This window comes from Vicugna pacos, chromosome 11 (assembly GCF_048564905.1).
Source record: "Vicugna pacos chromosome 11, VicPac4, whole genome shotgun sequence".
Classification (NCBI taxonomy): domain Eukaryota; kingdom Metazoa; phylum Chordata; class Mammalia; order Artiodactyla; family Camelidae; genus Vicugna; species Vicugna pacos.
Window position 1 is genome coordinate 27,895,197 of NC_132997.1, and position 17,646 is coordinate 27,912,842.

Here is a 17,646-nt window from a genome sequence, read left to right on the forward strand (position 1 = left end):
GCCGAGCGCCGAGGCGCCTCGCCCATTGGCGGAGACGGTTGCGCGTCGGAGGCCGGAGCGGCCCAGCCCGCGGCGGCTCCGCGTCAGTCAGTCATGGGGCGGCCGCCCAGAGCCGCCGCGGGGGCGGCGGGGCGCGGGGCGCGGGGGCCCGGCTGAGCCGCCCGTCGGAGCGAGAGCCTGCCGCGGAGACGACGGAGGCGGAAGCAAGGCGATCCCGGAGGCGGCGGCGGCGGGAGCAGCGGGAGCCGCCTGGGATGTTCAGTGAGTGCGGGCGCGGCGGGGAGGCCGGGCGGGGCCGGGCGGGCGGGCCGGCCGGAGGGCGCGCGGGCGGGCGCGGCGAGGCCTAGGCGGCGGTGGGGGCGGGGCGCGCGCGGGCGGGGCCGGCCGGAGGGCGCGGGCGGCGTGGCCTGCGGTCGGCGGCGGCAGCACCGGGGGCTCCGCGATCCTCTCGGTGCGTCCTGCGGGGCGGCTGCGGGCACCCGCCGGGGTGGGGTGGGGGGGCCGGAGCGCGGGTCCTCGTCTCTTTTCATTTAAGGAGAAGGGAAATGTCTTTCGGCCGAACTCAAGATTAAACTTCGCACATGGTGGCTGTGGGTGGACGGGGTTGCAGTCGACCTCTGCATGTGACACGGGAGAGCTAGAGTTGGGCGAGCTGTTGCTAGAGGATGCCCACCTGCGAGGTGGCCTCGGAGGTTGCTTAACTCATGACAGCGAGGTAAGGTGCGCGAAGCCCCGGGGCTTCTGAAAACGCCTTAGGTAAGGCGTTGGTCTGGAGGGAGCTGATGGTTAGAAATAGTGGTGTCATTTTAGACTTAGCGGAAGTGGAGTACAGGAAAGCTTCATGCAGTTCACCCATCAGTTGTGAAAGTGTCGTTACAATGCGGATCTCGCAGCTTGTAAGGTTCTGGGATCCAAAGGTAAATCGGCCAGTCCCATGCGGCGTTCGTCTTGAATTACCTAAACTCTGACCTTGCAGATTGAAATCTTGGAATGGTAACTCCCGCTAGCAAGAATCGGGCGCCGCGTTGGGAGGAACGGTAAGGGCGGAGCTTGTCTTCTGTTAGGTGATACAAGTGTAGATATACCTGAGTGGTGGGGAGGACTCGGCGGCCGGTCCCCAGCCTTGGTCACAGCCCTGCTTCAAAGTGAGGATAGGAAGAGGAGTCAGTGCCACATCTTTCCACTCGGAGAAGCTTAATGTAACGGATGGGGGCTTGGTGACTGCATTCGTCTTAGGTGGAAACCATGTAACCATCTGTAACCTCTGTGAGCCTTAGTTTCCTCTTCTGTAAAATGAAGTAATGACTGGTAACTTTAACGTGGACCATTTAAAGGACATCAAAAAAAAAAAAAAGAATACTGTGTATGAAAATGCCCGGCATTTAGCATTCTGGTGTTCTGTAAATACTAGTTATCGGCCATTGTAATTTCTCATTGGCAGAATACCATCTGGGTCGTAGGCCTAATCTTTTGCATTAAGTATGCTAACTTTTGATTTTCTTTATGAACTGGAAATTTTTCTTGTCTTGAAAATCAGTGTTAAATTAGAAAACCAAAAGCTGGGCTAGCCTTGAGCATTTTTTGTTTGTCAGTAAATTTGACGTGTGTTTTGGAATAGTTTTGTTGCTTCTGCCTCTAAATGTGTAAGGTTTGTGTTTGGTTCTGTCCCTGTGAAGCTCCGTAAAGGGCTCCCTTAACTGTTCATTTGCTGTTTCTCAAATTTTATTTTTGCAAACAGATGTCCTTCCTAACACCTACGAAGGACACTTCTGGAGAGAGGGAAGGGGTTTTGATTTTGTTGGTTCATTTAAGCTGGAAGGGAGCCCTGAGGGTGCTCTGTTAAGCCAGCATTGCACAGTGAACAGTACTAGAAGTCTCTCTAGAAGTTTCCAGCCTCTCTTCATGTGACAGACAGCTACTCAGGTAGGAACTGTTCTGATTATTCTCTCAGTAAGCGTTTGGTGAGTTTTCACTGCGGTGTTCCCCAAGAGGCTCCTGACCTAATGTAGAACCCACTGAGCAGCAGGACACCACAAAGGGGCAGAGCTCAGACCGGTTAGCCAGGCAGCCCATGTTCTCCTCCCAGTACTGCGGGCCCTTGAACACCTTGTCTGACTTCTTTGGGCCTCAGCTTTCTCGCCTGAAGAACGTTCCTTAGCTCTGAGGGTTGTTGCAAGGCCGTAAAGGAGATCATCGCTGTAAAACACTGACAGGTGTGAGGTGTTAATAGCGGTGGTGTAGGAGACAAATAGTGTGGTGATTACTGTGCTCCAGGTTTGTTGCTGGGTTTGGTGGAAGAAATTACACTCGAGGAAAAGACAGCCCAGCTGAACTGTGAAGCCCGAGTGGAACTGAGCTAAATAAGGTTGGAGTGCCAGTGTGGAGGGCTCCTCCAGTTAATGGAGGAGCCTTGACCAAAGCCCCTGAGGTGAGAGGGTAGGGTGGCACCCACCTGTTTTGCACTCAAAGGCAAATCAAAGTAACCTCAAGATGACATGATGGAGATAGAATTTTTTTTATTCTCCACACTGGTGGAGGCAGGAAAAAGTTTTTAAGCTGAGCGCAGATGGCATCAGATTAGCTCTGTGGAAAGACTGTGCCTGTGGTGGTGTGGGGTGGGAAGTCGGAAGAGCCACCGCTTGTCCTGGCAGCTTTGTCAGCCTGTGACTCTGAAAGGAAGACGACTGCTTAGCAGAGACAAATGTTTTAATCCAAATCTGGACACTTAGAGGCATTCTGAGAAGAAAGGAGGATACCTGTAGCTCATTCCAGGCAACCTTCCCTCTTAGAAAGGATCTTCAAGGATGTACTGTGTGTGCTTGAGTACAAGGCAAGGTGCCCCCCAGAAGTATCCCTCTGAAAGGAGGGTGTGGCCACACATTTAAGTCTCTGCTGTTCCAGGGGCTGTCTCAGTTACTCTGCTGAATAACAAGATGCCGTCTGGGAAATACTTGTTGGACTGAAACCGTCTCAGCCAATGCTAGTTTGGGATATTTATACAGTCAATATAGTAAGTGATGAGTGAGAAACATTCTGCCACTTGAATGGGTATTGGTGGCTTGTGTTGAGATTTCCAGTGAGAGCAGCACGTGGATTCAAGAAGTGCCCGCTCACAGATGATTTAGTAGATGCGAAGGTGATGTCCTCTGGGAAGTGGAACTTGGTGATCCAGAGTGGCTTAAGTGACCACAGAGACACTGACGGGTCTTTTTTTTTTTTTTAAACTAAAATATTTTTTCTTAATTTTCTCATTTCAGAGGTAAGGTTGTCCCGGGTTTGAGCTTGCTTCTTACTTGGGTGTTTTACAGACGTTGACTGCTGCTCTGTTTCTCTGCTGAAGCAGGTTCCCCTTTCCCTTCTCATTTTCGTAAACTTTAAGAATTGGAGAATGTTGTGTGCTGGCAAAATTCAGGAAACATTGTAGAAAACTTCCACTCATAAATGCTTGTTTAGCAGTCAAATAAGACATCCTTCTGCTAAGATGTATTGAAACGTAGCTGTGTCTTAGTAACCTTACAGCATTGGATAATAATAAAAAAGTTAGCTCTGTTTTTACTAACAACATGCCAACTTTTGGAGAGTTGGTAATTTAGGAATCAGAAGTGATTTGCAAAGCTTTGTGAACTGACATTTTTAAGCTAAGTTGCTGATGCTTTGGTTTCATAAAGTAATACTATGCTCTAGAACTGTGTTGTCCAATACAGTAACCACTGCCTACGTGTGGTTGCTTAAATTTAATTTAAATTAAAATTTCAAGCTGTGGTATATTTCTACAATGGAATACTACTCAGCCATAAAAAAGAATAAAATAATGCCATTTGCAGCAACACGGATGGACCTGAAGATCGTCATTCTAAGTGAAGTAAGCCAGAAAGAGAAAGAAAAATACATATGATATCACTCATATATGGAATCTTAAAAAAAAAAAAAGACAAACGAACTTACATATAAAACAGAAATAGACTCACAGACATAGAAAACAAACATGGTTACCGGGGGGAGGAGGTGGGAGGGGATAGACTGAGAGTTTGAGAATTGCAGATACTGACTGGTATTTGTAAAATAGATTAACAAGTTCATACGGTATAGTGCAGGGAACTATATTTGATATCTTGTAGTAGCTTATGGTGAAAAAGAATATGAAAATGAATATATGTATGTTCATGTGTGACTAAAGCACTGTGCTACACACCAGAAATTGACACAACAGTGTAAACTGACTATAATTCAATTAAAAAAATTAAAACTTCAATTCCTCAGGTGCATTAGCCACATTGTAATTGCTGGAGAGCCCTTTGTGGCTGGTGGCCACCAGGCTGAATGGTGCAGACCTGTAACATGTCCATCACTGCAGGGAGTCCTGTGGACAGAACTGCTCCAGAATGAAAAATTGATCATTCCAGTTTGAGACACACACACACACACACAGGGTTGATGTCATTCAGGCATCTCCAAGACCTCACTTGCTGCATTAGAATTCAGTTTTAGGGAGAATGATAAATGTAGGCAAACATATTCCCCCTTACTTTGAGAGCACAACACCCAGTTTCTTCTGTCTGCAGTGACTGCACATGGAGCGTATGTGACAGGTGTTTTTTAATGAAGTCAAACATGGTGAGTGAAGGTCGCCATTCTGTAGAGTGTGCCATACTCTTCCATGTTAACAAGGTTTTGTACAGAATTAATTTTTCCGAGCCCTGAAATAGTGTTGAAGTGGGGATCAAATACTTGTGGCTTTTTTGGTTCATAAAAATCCAGGGAAATCGTGACCCTAAGGTAAACTGTCAAGATTTGCAAGCAGAAGCTAGACAACACTCACTTTGTTTTTAATGGGAATTTCAAAGATAAGAAAAACCCTGTTCTAGAGAACTGTCCGCTGGGGGGAGTAAGGAACGGTGGTGGCAGGAGTGGACAGCCTGCCCCCGGGGTCATTCGGGAGAGAGTCTAAGCATGCGGAGTAGCATCAGCAGGTTTGTGATCTACTCTGGCTGCATTCAAAAGGGTGGTGCGAGGTAGGGCTCGAGGTGAGAGGATACTGGAATAGTCTGTTGAGAGGTGAGTTGTGCTGTCAGATAGTGACAGTGAGGATGTGGTAGCAGTAATGGCTCCAAGAGAGAATCCTGTCTAGAACAGAAGGAGCTGATGGCCATTTAGAAGTGAGGAGGGTGGACAGGAAGGGGAGAGACAGAGAAAAGAATCTTAGGATGATGACTAGTTTTTTTGGTTTGGTTTGTTTTTTTTCAAGGGGAGGTGTGTTTGGTTTCTCTTTTTGTCATTGTTTTCCATGTTGGTGGGTGGTGGCCACAGTCAAGCTGGCTAGGAAAGCTAGGAGAAGGAAGAGGTCTTAAAGGAAGATAATTTGAACATGTTGAATTTCAGAGGTTAAGGTCTCTTAGACTTCGCTCAGGAAGGTGATCTGACCAGAGACCGTGCCAGTCTTGTGTCAGTGGTGGGACAATGTGAGGGATGTGAAGGATGGGGGAGCCAGGAGCCACACCAGCACAGGGACGGAGTTTCAAGGGAGGCGCATGTTCAGCATCCTAGAGGTCATGTCAGATAGTGTGGAAGAGGGACTGTCCGACTGGCAGGAGTTGAGGAATCTCAAGTCTTGGTAAATAGTCCCCTGAGGTGGGAAGCAGGGTCAGCTGGCTGGGTAGGGAGACGGGTCTGGAATGGCTCGGGGTGGGAAGCTGTAGGGAAAGAACGTAGTTGACAAGACAAGACTGCTGGGACTTCATGGAAGTTCCAGCTGGTATTGGAGGAAATCAATTTCTGGTGGCCTCTGTCTGCCTGGCTGTATGATTTCTGCTCCACACCCTCCCCACCCCACCAAAAAAAAAAAAAAAAAAGACGTCCAGATTCTACACTGCATCCTGAGCCCCTAGCTGTGAGCCTTATCCATGTGCCGTTTGTTCTTAAGACACCATGAGAAAGGGCACAGCTTTTAGTTCAAGTGTATTCATGGAAGTCGGGGTCTGAGCAAAGCCTGAATATGAAAGACCATCATAATTTTTCAATTCTATTAGGCATGAAAGAAACTGATAGTGGTATGGTTCATTTATTTTTCAGCTATGATTTATATTTTCACAAAGCTAATTGAATACATTTTATCATGACGACTAACGCAAAAGCTTAGGTTTTTAGGTTCTGCTTAGAACAACTTTTTGATAGATATTACAAGCACTTAGACTGCTGTACGGGAAGAGAAGGGAGCTGGTGTGTGAGTACCTGGTAGGCACTCTACATGACATCTCATTTAAGAAAAAATACAAAATAATTTTAATCTGTTTTTAAGCATGAATTTATAATTGGAAGAAAAGGTACTTACTTAAAACAACAATAATAGAAACACATAACTACCTGTCAGGATACTTAGCTGGGGAACTGATTTAAGGTTAGGGGTGTGGGTTTGCCTGGACTTATTCTGAATTCATCCATACTCAGAGATGTCACCTTACATCTGAGGGGCCGGCAGGAGACACACTGTTCGTATACTGCGTTGGCATTTCATGGACTCAGGTAGCCATATACATTTGAATGTATATGGATGGAGTTAGGGCGCAGCTAAGAGCTGAAGAGGGTGGCGGTGTTTCTTCCTACACTGTTATTACTTTGAGACAGGAAGGCGATCGTGTAGTGATTTTGTATAGCAACTTTGTTTAAGTCTTAAACAGTAGGCAGCTACTAATGTATGAGAAATAGATACATATTGTATCAGAATTTTCATTTGAATTTCCAGAAATACTAATAATATGCCATGAAGAGAAAGATATATGATCATCTATTTTTGGCTTTAAACTTAAACTATTTTACGTCAATTGAAAATTAAGGGAAATCCTGACATTTTTAATAAAGGTGTAATTATGTCAAAACATTATAATTTAAATTTAAAAGATTTTATAATTACAGGAAAAGATAAACAGGTAACTTGGAACTACAGTGTTAATCTCATGTCTGAGTTTCTCAAAAGACTGGTCTATTTTAAGGAGCTTTTTTTATTTTGTTACTCACGTGTCCATTTATGGATATTAGTACTATGGAAATCAGTAAAGGGAAGGGAACTGATTTCTCTGCAGAGCTCCCTTCATTTATTATTTATTTCACTTGAAATATGTGTGCACTGGAATCAAATGCAGGGAAGTCAGTTGGATCACGTCTGGTATTTCAGTTGAGTGTGGCTGTAAAAGAGACTTCATGCCAGCATTCCGGCCCTGAGATCCTGGGCCCTGCAGTTGGCGCACCGCTCACCCTCAGGGAAGGTCCTTGTCATAAATGGTGGTTTGGAGTCACCAAAACTGCTGTTGGAGGCAACTAATCTGGGCAAATTCATTAGACACAGTAATTTACAAAGCAGTTTCCGGTAATCTCCAAGATGACCACTTTTTACTGTTGCTCATTCCCGCTGCTTCCTGTTCGTTCTTTCACGACTTTCATGTCTTTCCCTCGCGTCTGCAGACATGCATATCCATCGTCCCACTGTGGGGACACTGTGTCGTTGCAGAGTCTGTTCTGTCAGTTTTCCTGTGTTTCTACATGCATTTTTTTCCCTTTTATTCCCCTCTTAGAGAGGTGAGCTCTTAACTTCCGTGTTATTTGGAACACTAGGGACACACACTGATACAAGCACACGTTACCTTGGCAACAAGAGATTGGCTGTAGGAAATCTGGAAAAGTTTTAGTCTCAGCTAAAATGCAAGGAATCAGGCTGCTCTGAAAGGGGTAGATTAAAAGCATCTTTAGCAAACAGTGTGAGGCTGTATGGCGGCAGTTGGGGCGGGGGGGTTGGGGAGAGCCAGGTGGGTTGATTAGTTCTGACTTTGGTCCAAACTGGGAATGGACTACTGTCACACAGTGTGCATCTGAATTTTTTTCCCTCTGAATATGACATTGAATCAGAATCTCCAGGGCTGACATGATTTATACACACACAGGAGATTCCTTTGTGCAACCATAGAGAATCACTGATAGAGTCAAGCTGATATGGTAATGCTTCTTAGTAACCACAGAGAAGCAATTATGCGTCTTCACTGATGGACAGATGAATGCTTAGAGCAGTGATCCCCACTCAAAGCATCAGAATCCTTGTATGAGCAACAGAAAAAAATCTTCCTTAAAAAATAATCTAAGTTGTCGATACAGTGAAAAACCCGCACATCATAACCAAGTAAGGCAAATTCCATAGTGAAACGTGGTTCAGTGTTAGGAAATTTATTAATATGTTTCGTTGTATCACTGAATCTGAACCATATAAGACCCAGTGTCCTCCTTTTTAACAAATATTTTATACTGTCTTTGGTGATCCAGAAATGAAATGCGTATATAACACAATCATTGTATACACGTCATTTAAAATAACACATTTATAATGTCCTAATATTTTATATTTATATGTAAATGTATATATATATGTTTTTGTGTTTGTGTGTCTCCAGCCTTCGCCAAGGGCAGTTATATGACTTAAGCAATTGGAAAGTAGACCTTCAGAGTATATTTTAAAAGGGTTACCACAAATCAGTTTGGAAGGGTTATTTGCAAATGATTTTGGAACAATCTGTTTGCTACAGTATCTGGGTACAATAATTTGGTTATTTATCATAACTTGTACATTAAAAGAAATTGCAATAGATAAAAATCAGATACAGATAAACTTTTAAATATTTAAAGAAAAAATAAATAACAGATTTCTGGAATGGGGGGAGGGATTTTCAATCTTAAAGAAAGAAAGGAGGAAATCACATAGGAGAAGGCCGTTGCATGTAATTGAAACTGAAAACCTAAACACATCCAAATAAATCATTAAAAGCGGGTCTTCCACACACAAAAAAATAGAAGCCCTTGATTTACAGAAAGTCGCTCTGATGGGGATGATCATGTGTTGCATGCATCCCAAAATGGGCACCGTATTTTGATCATGAAGAGGAAGATAGTTTTTACCTGACAGACGTGAACCTAGAAAGTTCATCCAGCTGTCGTTGGTTGTCCAGACTGCAGTGTGCTTTTTTCTTCTTTTTTCCTTTTTTCTTTTCTTTTTTTCTTGACGCAAACACATATATTGGTTATCAACAAATACCAGGTACTATTCAAAGCAGATTGTGTATTATTAATATGAATTTATTTAAACCTCTTAACTATTACCTTCATTTTACAGAGGACACTAAAGCTCAAAGACATTAATTAACTTTCTCAAACATAAAAACTACAAAATAGTATTTAATATCTGGAAAACCAGGTAGTAAGTAGAGCTTCCAAGTTGGAGCATTTAATCCCTATGCTATGAGATCTTTTCTCCTTTCTCTATTGATTATTTTTAAGTGTGCCCTGTCAAGGTCGCTTTCCCGTTCCCACTGAATTCTCCACTGCGCCGCTACCTGCAGCCTAGACCTTTCCCTTAAATCTAGTTAGATCCAGATCAAACTTCATACTAGCATCTAAATTTGGCCAGAAAACAGACACTTCAACTCAACCTGTCCCTGTGCCAAGTGGAGCCCACACTGCCCTCCCAGAACGTCCCCTTCCCCTTTCTTCACTCACCTCACCATTTCCGTGGCACTTACGCACCAGGAGCTTTCTCCCCCTCAATCCTGGCATCAGAGCTGCCACCAGGACCTCTTACTCTGTCACCTTAAGGCCTTCCCCTCTGTCACTGCCTCAGTTCAGTCCCTCCTCTTCCTTCATCTGATTGGTCCCATTGCATCTGATTGTCTTTTTTTTTTCTTTTATTTTACCGCTCATATTTTTTATTGAAGTAGAGTTGATTTACAATATTGTGTTAGTTTCAGGTATACAGCAAAGTGTATTCAAATAGATACATGTATATATTCTTTTTAAAATTTTCTTCTATTATACGTTATTTCAAGATGTTGAATGCTGTTTCCTATGCTATATATATATCGTTGTTGTTTGTTTTATATATGATATTGTGTATCTCTTAATCCCATACTCCTGATTTGTCCCTCTCCCCTCCCCTCCCCTCCCCTTCTGGTAACCATAAGTTTGTTTTCGACGTCTGTGAGTCTGTTTCTGGGTTCAGTTCATTTGTATCATTTTTTTAGATTCCACATGTAAGTGATACTGTATGGTATTTGTCTTTGTCTGTCTGACTTACTTCACTTTGTATTCTTTCTTTATGGCTGAGCAACATTCCATTGTGTGTGCACCTGACTTTCTTTACAACACATTCTCCATTGGTGTGGCCAGAATGTTCCTTCTCAATCTTGATGGCGATCTATCACCCTCCTGCCCAACCCCCTTTAATGCTTGCCGTTGTCCCAAGGACTGGGTATTAATTTGCTAGTAAGACTGACTTTAAGCTCCCCCCTCCAGCCTTTTTTCTTGTGAATTCTCCTGTCACGTGCCACATACTTACTTTGTTGTCAAAGATACTTTAAATTTTTCAAATAAATCTGGACGGCAGTATTCTTTACTTCAGGCAAAGTAGCATCTGAGGCCTGTGGCAGTGTCAGGGGTTCCTGTCATTCTTGGTAGTAACTTTAGCAGGCAAGGAAAGGAGTCCTTTTGGGAGGTGGAACCCTCAGATAAGCTTGAGTTATCACAAGTTGTCTACCCCTGTCGAGCATACTTTCCTTCCTTCCTTATGGGAATTCACGAGACACGTTGTAACACATGTACTTATCCTTTTACTGTTTTGATGCTTGTCTGTACTTTGAGTTAAAAATTAAGAGTGAAAGAGGTAAGTAATATGCTTGAAATGAAAACACGCTGCTCACGTTCTCGACTCTGCTAGCTGCCTTCTCCTGATTATTAAGAAAAAACATAGCTCTCCCTTTCCCCAGGATTAACTTCTCACTTTCTGAAAATCTCTCTGTCTGGTTGCTGGACTTCTCAGGTCTTTGATTTTGTGCTGCCTCCTGCCTGCCTTTTTGGCTGGCGCACTGCTAATTAACATGTCTCTCACCCAGTGGGCGGGAGATACAAGGCCTGGGAGTCCCTGGGTCCTATTTGCTTTTCGTTAGCTTTTCTAATGATAAATTAGACGGGGCACATTGAAATCACGGTATTAAATGGAGTTCGGGGTGATCTGTGGGGTTTTATTATCTAGGCCGTTCCTGTTTTGCATCATGGAAGTTGGCTGTTGTCACTGGGAACACAGAGACATGGAAGGCAGGGCCGGGCTGGCCATTAAGGAGCCTAGTATTGCATCTAAACGTGGCCATGTAACTCGCCGGTTGTTGATGTGTGTGTTGTGACGTCCCGCTTGGGCAGGCGACCCCAGGCCGCTCACCGCGGGTCCCCACGTTCCCCACAGGTCATGAAACGAGTGCGCACCGAGCAGATTCAGATGGCCGTGTCCTGCTACCTCAAGCGCCGGCAGTACGGGGACGCGGACGGCCCGCTGAAGCAAGGCCTGCGGCTGTCACAGAGCGCCGAGGAGATGGCCACCAACCTCGCAGGTAGTGCAGCCCCGCAGAGCCCTCCCGCCGAGCGCGTCCTCCGTCCTCCCTCGGGTACTTTTAGCTGTACCTGATGTGAGGTGCAGCTTTCTCCTTCCCTGAACTGGGGCAGGGTCTGTGTCCCCCTCCTGCATGTGTCCCCTCTCCCCCAAGCTGGGCCCCGCCCGTGGAAGTCAGGTGTGCCAGGTGGGTGAGTCCTCTGGGATTGGTGGTTGGAAACATTGACATCATGGTTAGGTTCCTGAGATTTTTAAAATGTGTTTTTGTGTTTGTTGTTTGTTTTGAAATTGGATGCTTTTTTAGAAAAATTTGTCTTGAGTCCGTCTTGGGGGAAAAAATCGTTACTTAGCTGTTTTGTGAATTCAGGGTTTTATGTGATGTAATTTTCTTCAGCTGAATTCATGTACTGGAGACTTGGAACATTTCTTCCTGCAGTGCTTTTCGGGAGCTTGTGAATGTCTTTAAACGGCCGGGTGCTGAGTCCCAGGGCTCTGTCCAGCCCGGCTGCCCCCTCTTGCCTGCTCAGGCCGGGCCCTCTCTCTGCCTTGTTCCTGTGCTTCCTGCCACTCTTCTCATGTCCGTCGCCACCACTCTATCCCTTAGTGGTTTCAGCTTCCGTGCTGGCAGTGGCGGCCCCCTTCAAAGTCAAGGACCCAAGCCCTTCACACCCTAAGACTATATTGCTGTCGGAAAGGAGTGATGGGCAGGAAACACCTGAGGGGTCCCCAGAAGAGTGGCTCCCGGCTCCCTCCGAGACAGTAGAGGCCCAGTGAGCACCTGTCTGCCACCTTACACTCCCGCGTCAGGCCCACCCCTCCTTCCTTCCCTTCACACTCCCCTGGGTACCAGGTGATGGGCTTGGAATAGATTCATAAATGCCTTACTGCTTCTAGTAGGGTGGCCAGTTTGCAGGACCAGAGTAACTCCTTGCCATCACAGCCTTGAATAATCTCCTGATGCCCCATGTTCACTGGAACCTGGGGACATAATTCTGTGCTGTTGTTGGCAGGAAAGAGAAGCAAACTTAAATTTGCTCTTCGTTGTCTTAGTTTAGATTCAGTGGCGTATTAGGAGAGTCACTCTTGTTCCTGGAAAACCACCAGGAAATGTGAGATGCGTGAAATGTGATTATCGTAAGATTTGGTCTTAGGTCTTTCTATTAATTGAGTCATCTGAATAATTATGCCTTCGTTCAGCAGTCTTGAACACCTGCTGTAGTCTTGAACAGGTGCTGAAAAGTTCTCGGGGTAGCGAAGATTTGATCATGGCTCCAGAGGTGCTTAACATTATAGTCGGGGAATGAGGCGGGTGAATCCGCTATCGCGGTAGCATGTGATGCGGTGGGTTCCCTGAAGGGGGCTGCCCGGGTTCTCTAGGAACAAAGAAGATAGTCAGCTCAGTGAGGCTGGCAGGTCAGAAGGGCTTCCTAAAAGGCCTGTGGTTCCCAGCCTATAGTCAGGGGTCAGTAAATCGTAGAAGGAATGAGCTGAGTTTCCAAAGAACCATTAGGAGCTTATCCGGGGCAAGTAGGAGGAGGGTACCCACGTTATCAAATGTGGATTCTGGAAAGGTCGCTCTGGTGGCAGTGTTGACAAGGGAGGGCCTGGTTTAGAACCAGGGAAGCTAGTCAGTTATGGCAGCCCCACCGAGAAGTGGGGACAGCCTGAGCCGAGAGCGGTGCTAGGAATGACAGCGAGAGGGTCTGTGTTAGGAGTCTATGGGATTCTGTACCACCCTCCAGCACATCCTGCTTCCGGCTGTCTCCGAGCTCTAGCAGGGGACACTGACTTTCTTCTCCTCTGTGCCCCCTTTTCCATTTGATGTTGTGGCTTCCCCAGCCCTGCTGCATTAATTACCATCCCCACTTCCACCTTCTAAGGTGTGTCAGTGTTTCATCGAGATTATTGTTGAAGGTGGTTCCTCCCAGTCCCCAGCTACCTTTCCCCAGCCATGTGCACCCCCCCCATGATTCCTGACCCCGGCAGAAAGGGTAGGAGAATTTTGCTCGACTTCTTAGAAAGCATAAACTCACAGAATGGAGTTGAAGTGCGTGTTTACATACTGAACATTGAGACTCCAGCCTTCCTTCTCCTCCCGCTGCCGAGAACACCGGCAGCCAGGCACATGCTGTCCAGGAAGGTGATTAAAGATTTGTTCCTGGTAGATCTACCCTGCCCAGCAGGAGAGACCTAGGGACACCGGCATTGGCCATCTAATGGTCCAATGGTAGATTGCCCATCCAGGTCCTCTCGGGTGATAAACGCGTAGAGTTCTCATCAGCTCTGGGGCGTCTCCCTTTCAGATAACCAGGGGCCGTCAGACCCTGGGAGAAACTAATCTAGTTGATGTGGAAAATGGAAATGGGAAGAGACAGTGAGCAGCAACTTGGAGGAAGCAAACAGCAGAGAGAAGAAAACTTCAAAAATGTAATCGATAGCTTTGAAACAAGAAGAGAGTGCTATTTTAAGAGGAGAAAGGACATTCACATAAATACATGACAGTAAAACTGGAAAATCAGTAGAAAGGTTGAGAGTTGAGGAAGCTTCCCAGAAAGGAGAGCAGAAAGACAAAGAAATGGAACAACGGAGAGAAGATTAAAGGATCCGCTCAGGAGATCTCACCTGGATATTGTAGGAGTCCCAGAAAGAGGGAATAGAAGACAGTCTACAAAATGATTCAAAAATACTCTGTCCGAACTGAAAGCCATGAATTTTCAGATTGAAGGGGCCCGCAGAATGCCCGGCCCGGGGGTTGAAAGTGGAGCCATCCCAGGGGTCGGCGTGAGACAGGGTCAGCGTGCGGGCTCAGCCGCGCCCCGGGAGCCCCCCCTGGTCTCGTGTGCCTCTCCTCTCTGGTCGCCTTATTTGTCCCGTGCCTCATACCTTTTGCCTCTCCGCTGTCATTTGATTGAGTATCAGGAGGTAGAGGAGATAGATGTGTCTGTTGTATGTGACCAGAAGCCCCAGCGTACTCTGAAAACCTGCCGACGTGTCAGGCGCTGTGATGCACCGGCAGCACCCTCTTCCGTCCGTCCTGCCACGCCGTGGCTAGCGACTGTCTTTCTCACCCCGTCTTGTGTGTCTCTTCCTCCTTAGTCCAATCAGAGTCTGGTTGTGCCAACATAGTGTCTGCGGCCCCCTGCCAGGCAGAGCCCCAGCAGTATGAAGTACAGTTCGGACGGCTGCGGAACTTCCTCACCGGTGAGTACCCAGCACTGGGGTCTTTCCTGATGAAGGAAGAGCGATGCAGATTTCCCTCAGAACCCACGATATTCCGGGTACGGCGCTAGATACTGAGGATTAACAGGTAGTTTAACACAGACCTCGCATTCAAACTTAGGATCTTTTGGAAGTTCTGAGAGTTAAATCATGAGGTGAGAGTGTGTACGGGCTAGGGCTCCGGGTGTGTTGCTTGCGGTTTTATCCGTGGCCTTCAGCACAGCGGCTGTGACTTGAGCTGAATAAGGGAAAGCTCGATCAGCCATGTCAGGGAAACACCCTTAAATGCAGCATGTTTGATTGAGATGACTGCTGTAACACGGTGCGTCTCAAAGTGGTCTTCGTCCCTTACCTCTGAAAATGCAAGGCAGTCATCCTCCTGAACCAGCAAGACAAACATAGGAGAAGCTGTCATGTAGACCAGTTCATCGATGATGTAATGACCACAGAACCATAGAACCAGAAGATACAAGTTCTAATCAGGTCTTCTAATTCACTCTGATTTTTTAATCACTTTTTAAAAAAATGGAGTCATTTAGCCTCTTGGAGTCCTTTCATTCTTCAGATGTAAAAGTGAAGGGGGCTATTCAAAGGCGAAACCAGGCAATTTCATCTAGTCCTAAGATGACTGATTATAATTTTAATATAATCAGGCCATGTTGATTCTGGTTATTAATCAAAGTCTTTTCTTGAGTACTTTATACAAAATCCCTCAAGGTATAAGAAATACAAAACTTTCACTGCCCTCAAAGGATGGAGAGTAATCAGCATAGTTAAAATACTTTGAAATTGTTTTCTTTTCTTGCCTTATTTGAACGATCCTCAGGTTAATAATTCTTAATGGTAAAGATTCACTGTAGGTGATCAATACATAAAGCAAAATAACGTACCTGATTTTACACTCTTAGAGAGGTCCTAATTTTATTTGGCTCTCACAATGGCTAGTATTCTAGAGGAAAGAATCCACATTTCCTGTATTCTGTAGTTGGGCACCATGGCCCAAATGTTACAGGAAATAAAGTTTACAAAATAAAACCCTAGAGAAAGTTATCAGTCTCACAGATCAGATTCATAAGTACAGAATAGTCTGTTAAATTGTTACAAAACTGATAAAATCGTGAAGATTAAAGGTTTAGTAAAAAGAGTCTATTATGTTTGAACTGGAAAGGAAAAAACTCCATTAAGATCCTCCCATCACATGAATGATAAATATCTCAGAACAGTGATCAGCCGCTTTCCACATCTACTTACGATGAAACAAGAAAAATTGGATTTATAAGAAGCATTTCACTCAGAGGTAAGCAGGAACTTGGAGCCTGTAAGTTACTTTTAAAATATATATATATTTTTATTGAAGTCTAGTCAGTTTACAATGCTGTGTCAATTTCTGCTGTACGGCCCAATACTTCAGTCATACAGGAATGCACATACGTAAGTTTTCATATTCGTTTTCACCGTAAGTTACTATGAGACGTTGAATATAGTTCCCCGTACACTAATGAGTTACTTATTGGCATCGGTTTTTGAGGCTTTGAGCAATTTTTAAATTTTTTAAATCAGTTTTTAGAAAGTTATCGTACTCGGTTTTTTAAATGCGATTATGATTTCTCCATGCTAGATCTCTCTCATCATTCTAGTGGTGAGGAAGCGGGTTTAGGAGAAAATGCCTGGCCTCTTTCAGCCTTTCTCTTTCATTCATTCTGCCTGCATTTATGTTGCGTTTGAGCACTGACTGCACGAAGCACTGCCATACGATGAGGGAAGCACACAGCGTGAAGCCCCGAAGCTGTCCTTGCCCTGGTCGGCCTCACACTCTGTGTGCTTCTGCTGGGAGATGGCTCTGGTCACGGGCAGGACTGATTCCCATTATGACGTTCAGATGACTGTAGTGACGTTATATCAATTTGTGTTTATATTTTTAAGCACTGAAGCATAGCTATAGCAAAATAGACTTATTAGAATAACTTTATATAGAACTACAATGACTTTGCAGTGAAGAATTAATACATTTAATTGATCACTGTTGTGATTTATCCTGGTGTAGTTTTTTGTTCAAACGTATCTCTTTGGGCTCTGGATGTTTTTCTTAAATATTTGCCAGAGCTCTTAATGGAGAATAGCTGTTGACCCTTTGTATTTTTTCCTACTATGTGTACCTTCTTTATTTTCAATAAATTGTAACAACTCAGCCTTTTCCTTTGCAATTTCTTGTCTTGTTTAAAAACTGAGAAAGTTGTCTGTTACTCTGTCCACAATTTATTTCTTTGGTCATATGTTATTTTGAGGGAGTGAAAATATGTATTTTTCCTTACAGACTGCTTTTCCTGGAACACTTTTCTTTATCCTCAGGTCTCTGAAGAGCAGTCAGCCAAATCAAATGAACAATTATTTCCTAAGCACCAAGATAAAGTATAACACATAGTCATTAATCTAAATTGGAATTTAATCCTAACTTGAGGGCTAAAAGTCACAGTTTTCAAATGAACTTTGAATCTGGTGGAAGTGTTTTCACGGACCAGCTCTTGTGCCTGTGGGATGCGTCTGGATGGAAGGAGAGGGGGATTTAGGTAGAGTGGTCAGAGGAGGCCTTACTGAGGGCGGGACTTAAGTTAGCACTGGAGACACGTTGGATTTCAGTGCCCAGTGGACGAGGACTAGGAGGATTGGGGTGCGTGTGAAGACCTGAGCGAAGGGGCAGAGATGGTGGTTCTTTGTTCAGGAGCAGTGAAGGAAGCGGCTTTATCAAGCACGGGCTTTCAGATTGGAGATAAAGAGAGACAAAACTGAGGAGAGATGTGACCCCAGGCCTAGGAGTGTGGACCTCATCCTGTGTGATGGAGACAAGCACCGGCGTGGAGGTGTGTGTGAAAGCGGTTTAGGAGAGTGTGTGCACAGGGGTGAGTGGAAGGCCAGCTCAAGCCCCCTGCAGTTCTTGAGAAGTGAGACAGTGTTGTGAAGGTGGAAAGCACTGTCTCGATTTCACAGTGAAATGTTCAAAGTGGGATCTCCAGGCCTCA

At 45.1% G+C, this 17,646-nt stretch overlaps 1 protein-coding gene and 1 long non-coding RNA gene across 5 annotated transcripts in view; one reads left to right on the forward strand and one right to left on the reverse strand.

Annotated features, from left to right (window-relative positions):
* Positions 1–77: 77 nt before the first annotated feature.
* Positions 78–17,646, forward strand: part of TAF5L (TATA-box binding protein associated factor 5 like) — a 29,521-nt gene continuing 11,952 nt past the window's right edge. Inside the window, exons 1-3 of one of the 4 annotated variants that reach the window (XM_072970976.1) lie at positions 78–261; positions 11,267–11,411; positions 14,507–14,611. In XM_072970976.1, coding sequence (XP_072827077.1) covers positions 11,270–11,411; positions 14,507–14,611 — 247 coding nt within the window. In that variant the 5' untranslated portion in view covers positions 78–261; positions 11,267–11,269. Of the gene's footprint in view, positions 262–368; positions 452–513; positions 716–11,266; positions 11,412–14,506; positions 14,612–17,646 lie in introns of those variants that run through there. The other 3 variants (XM_072970977.1, XM_015246225.3, XM_072970978.1) reach the window with 3 other exon arrangements.
* LOC140699239 (uncharacterized) lies at positions 11,645–14,558 on the reverse strand. The gene is made up of 2 exons (XR_012077261.1): positions 14,294–14,558; positions 11,645–12,783 (listed from the first exon to the last, which is right to left on the reverse strand). It is a non-coding gene; the product is annotated as an uncharacterized lncRNA (long non-coding RNA).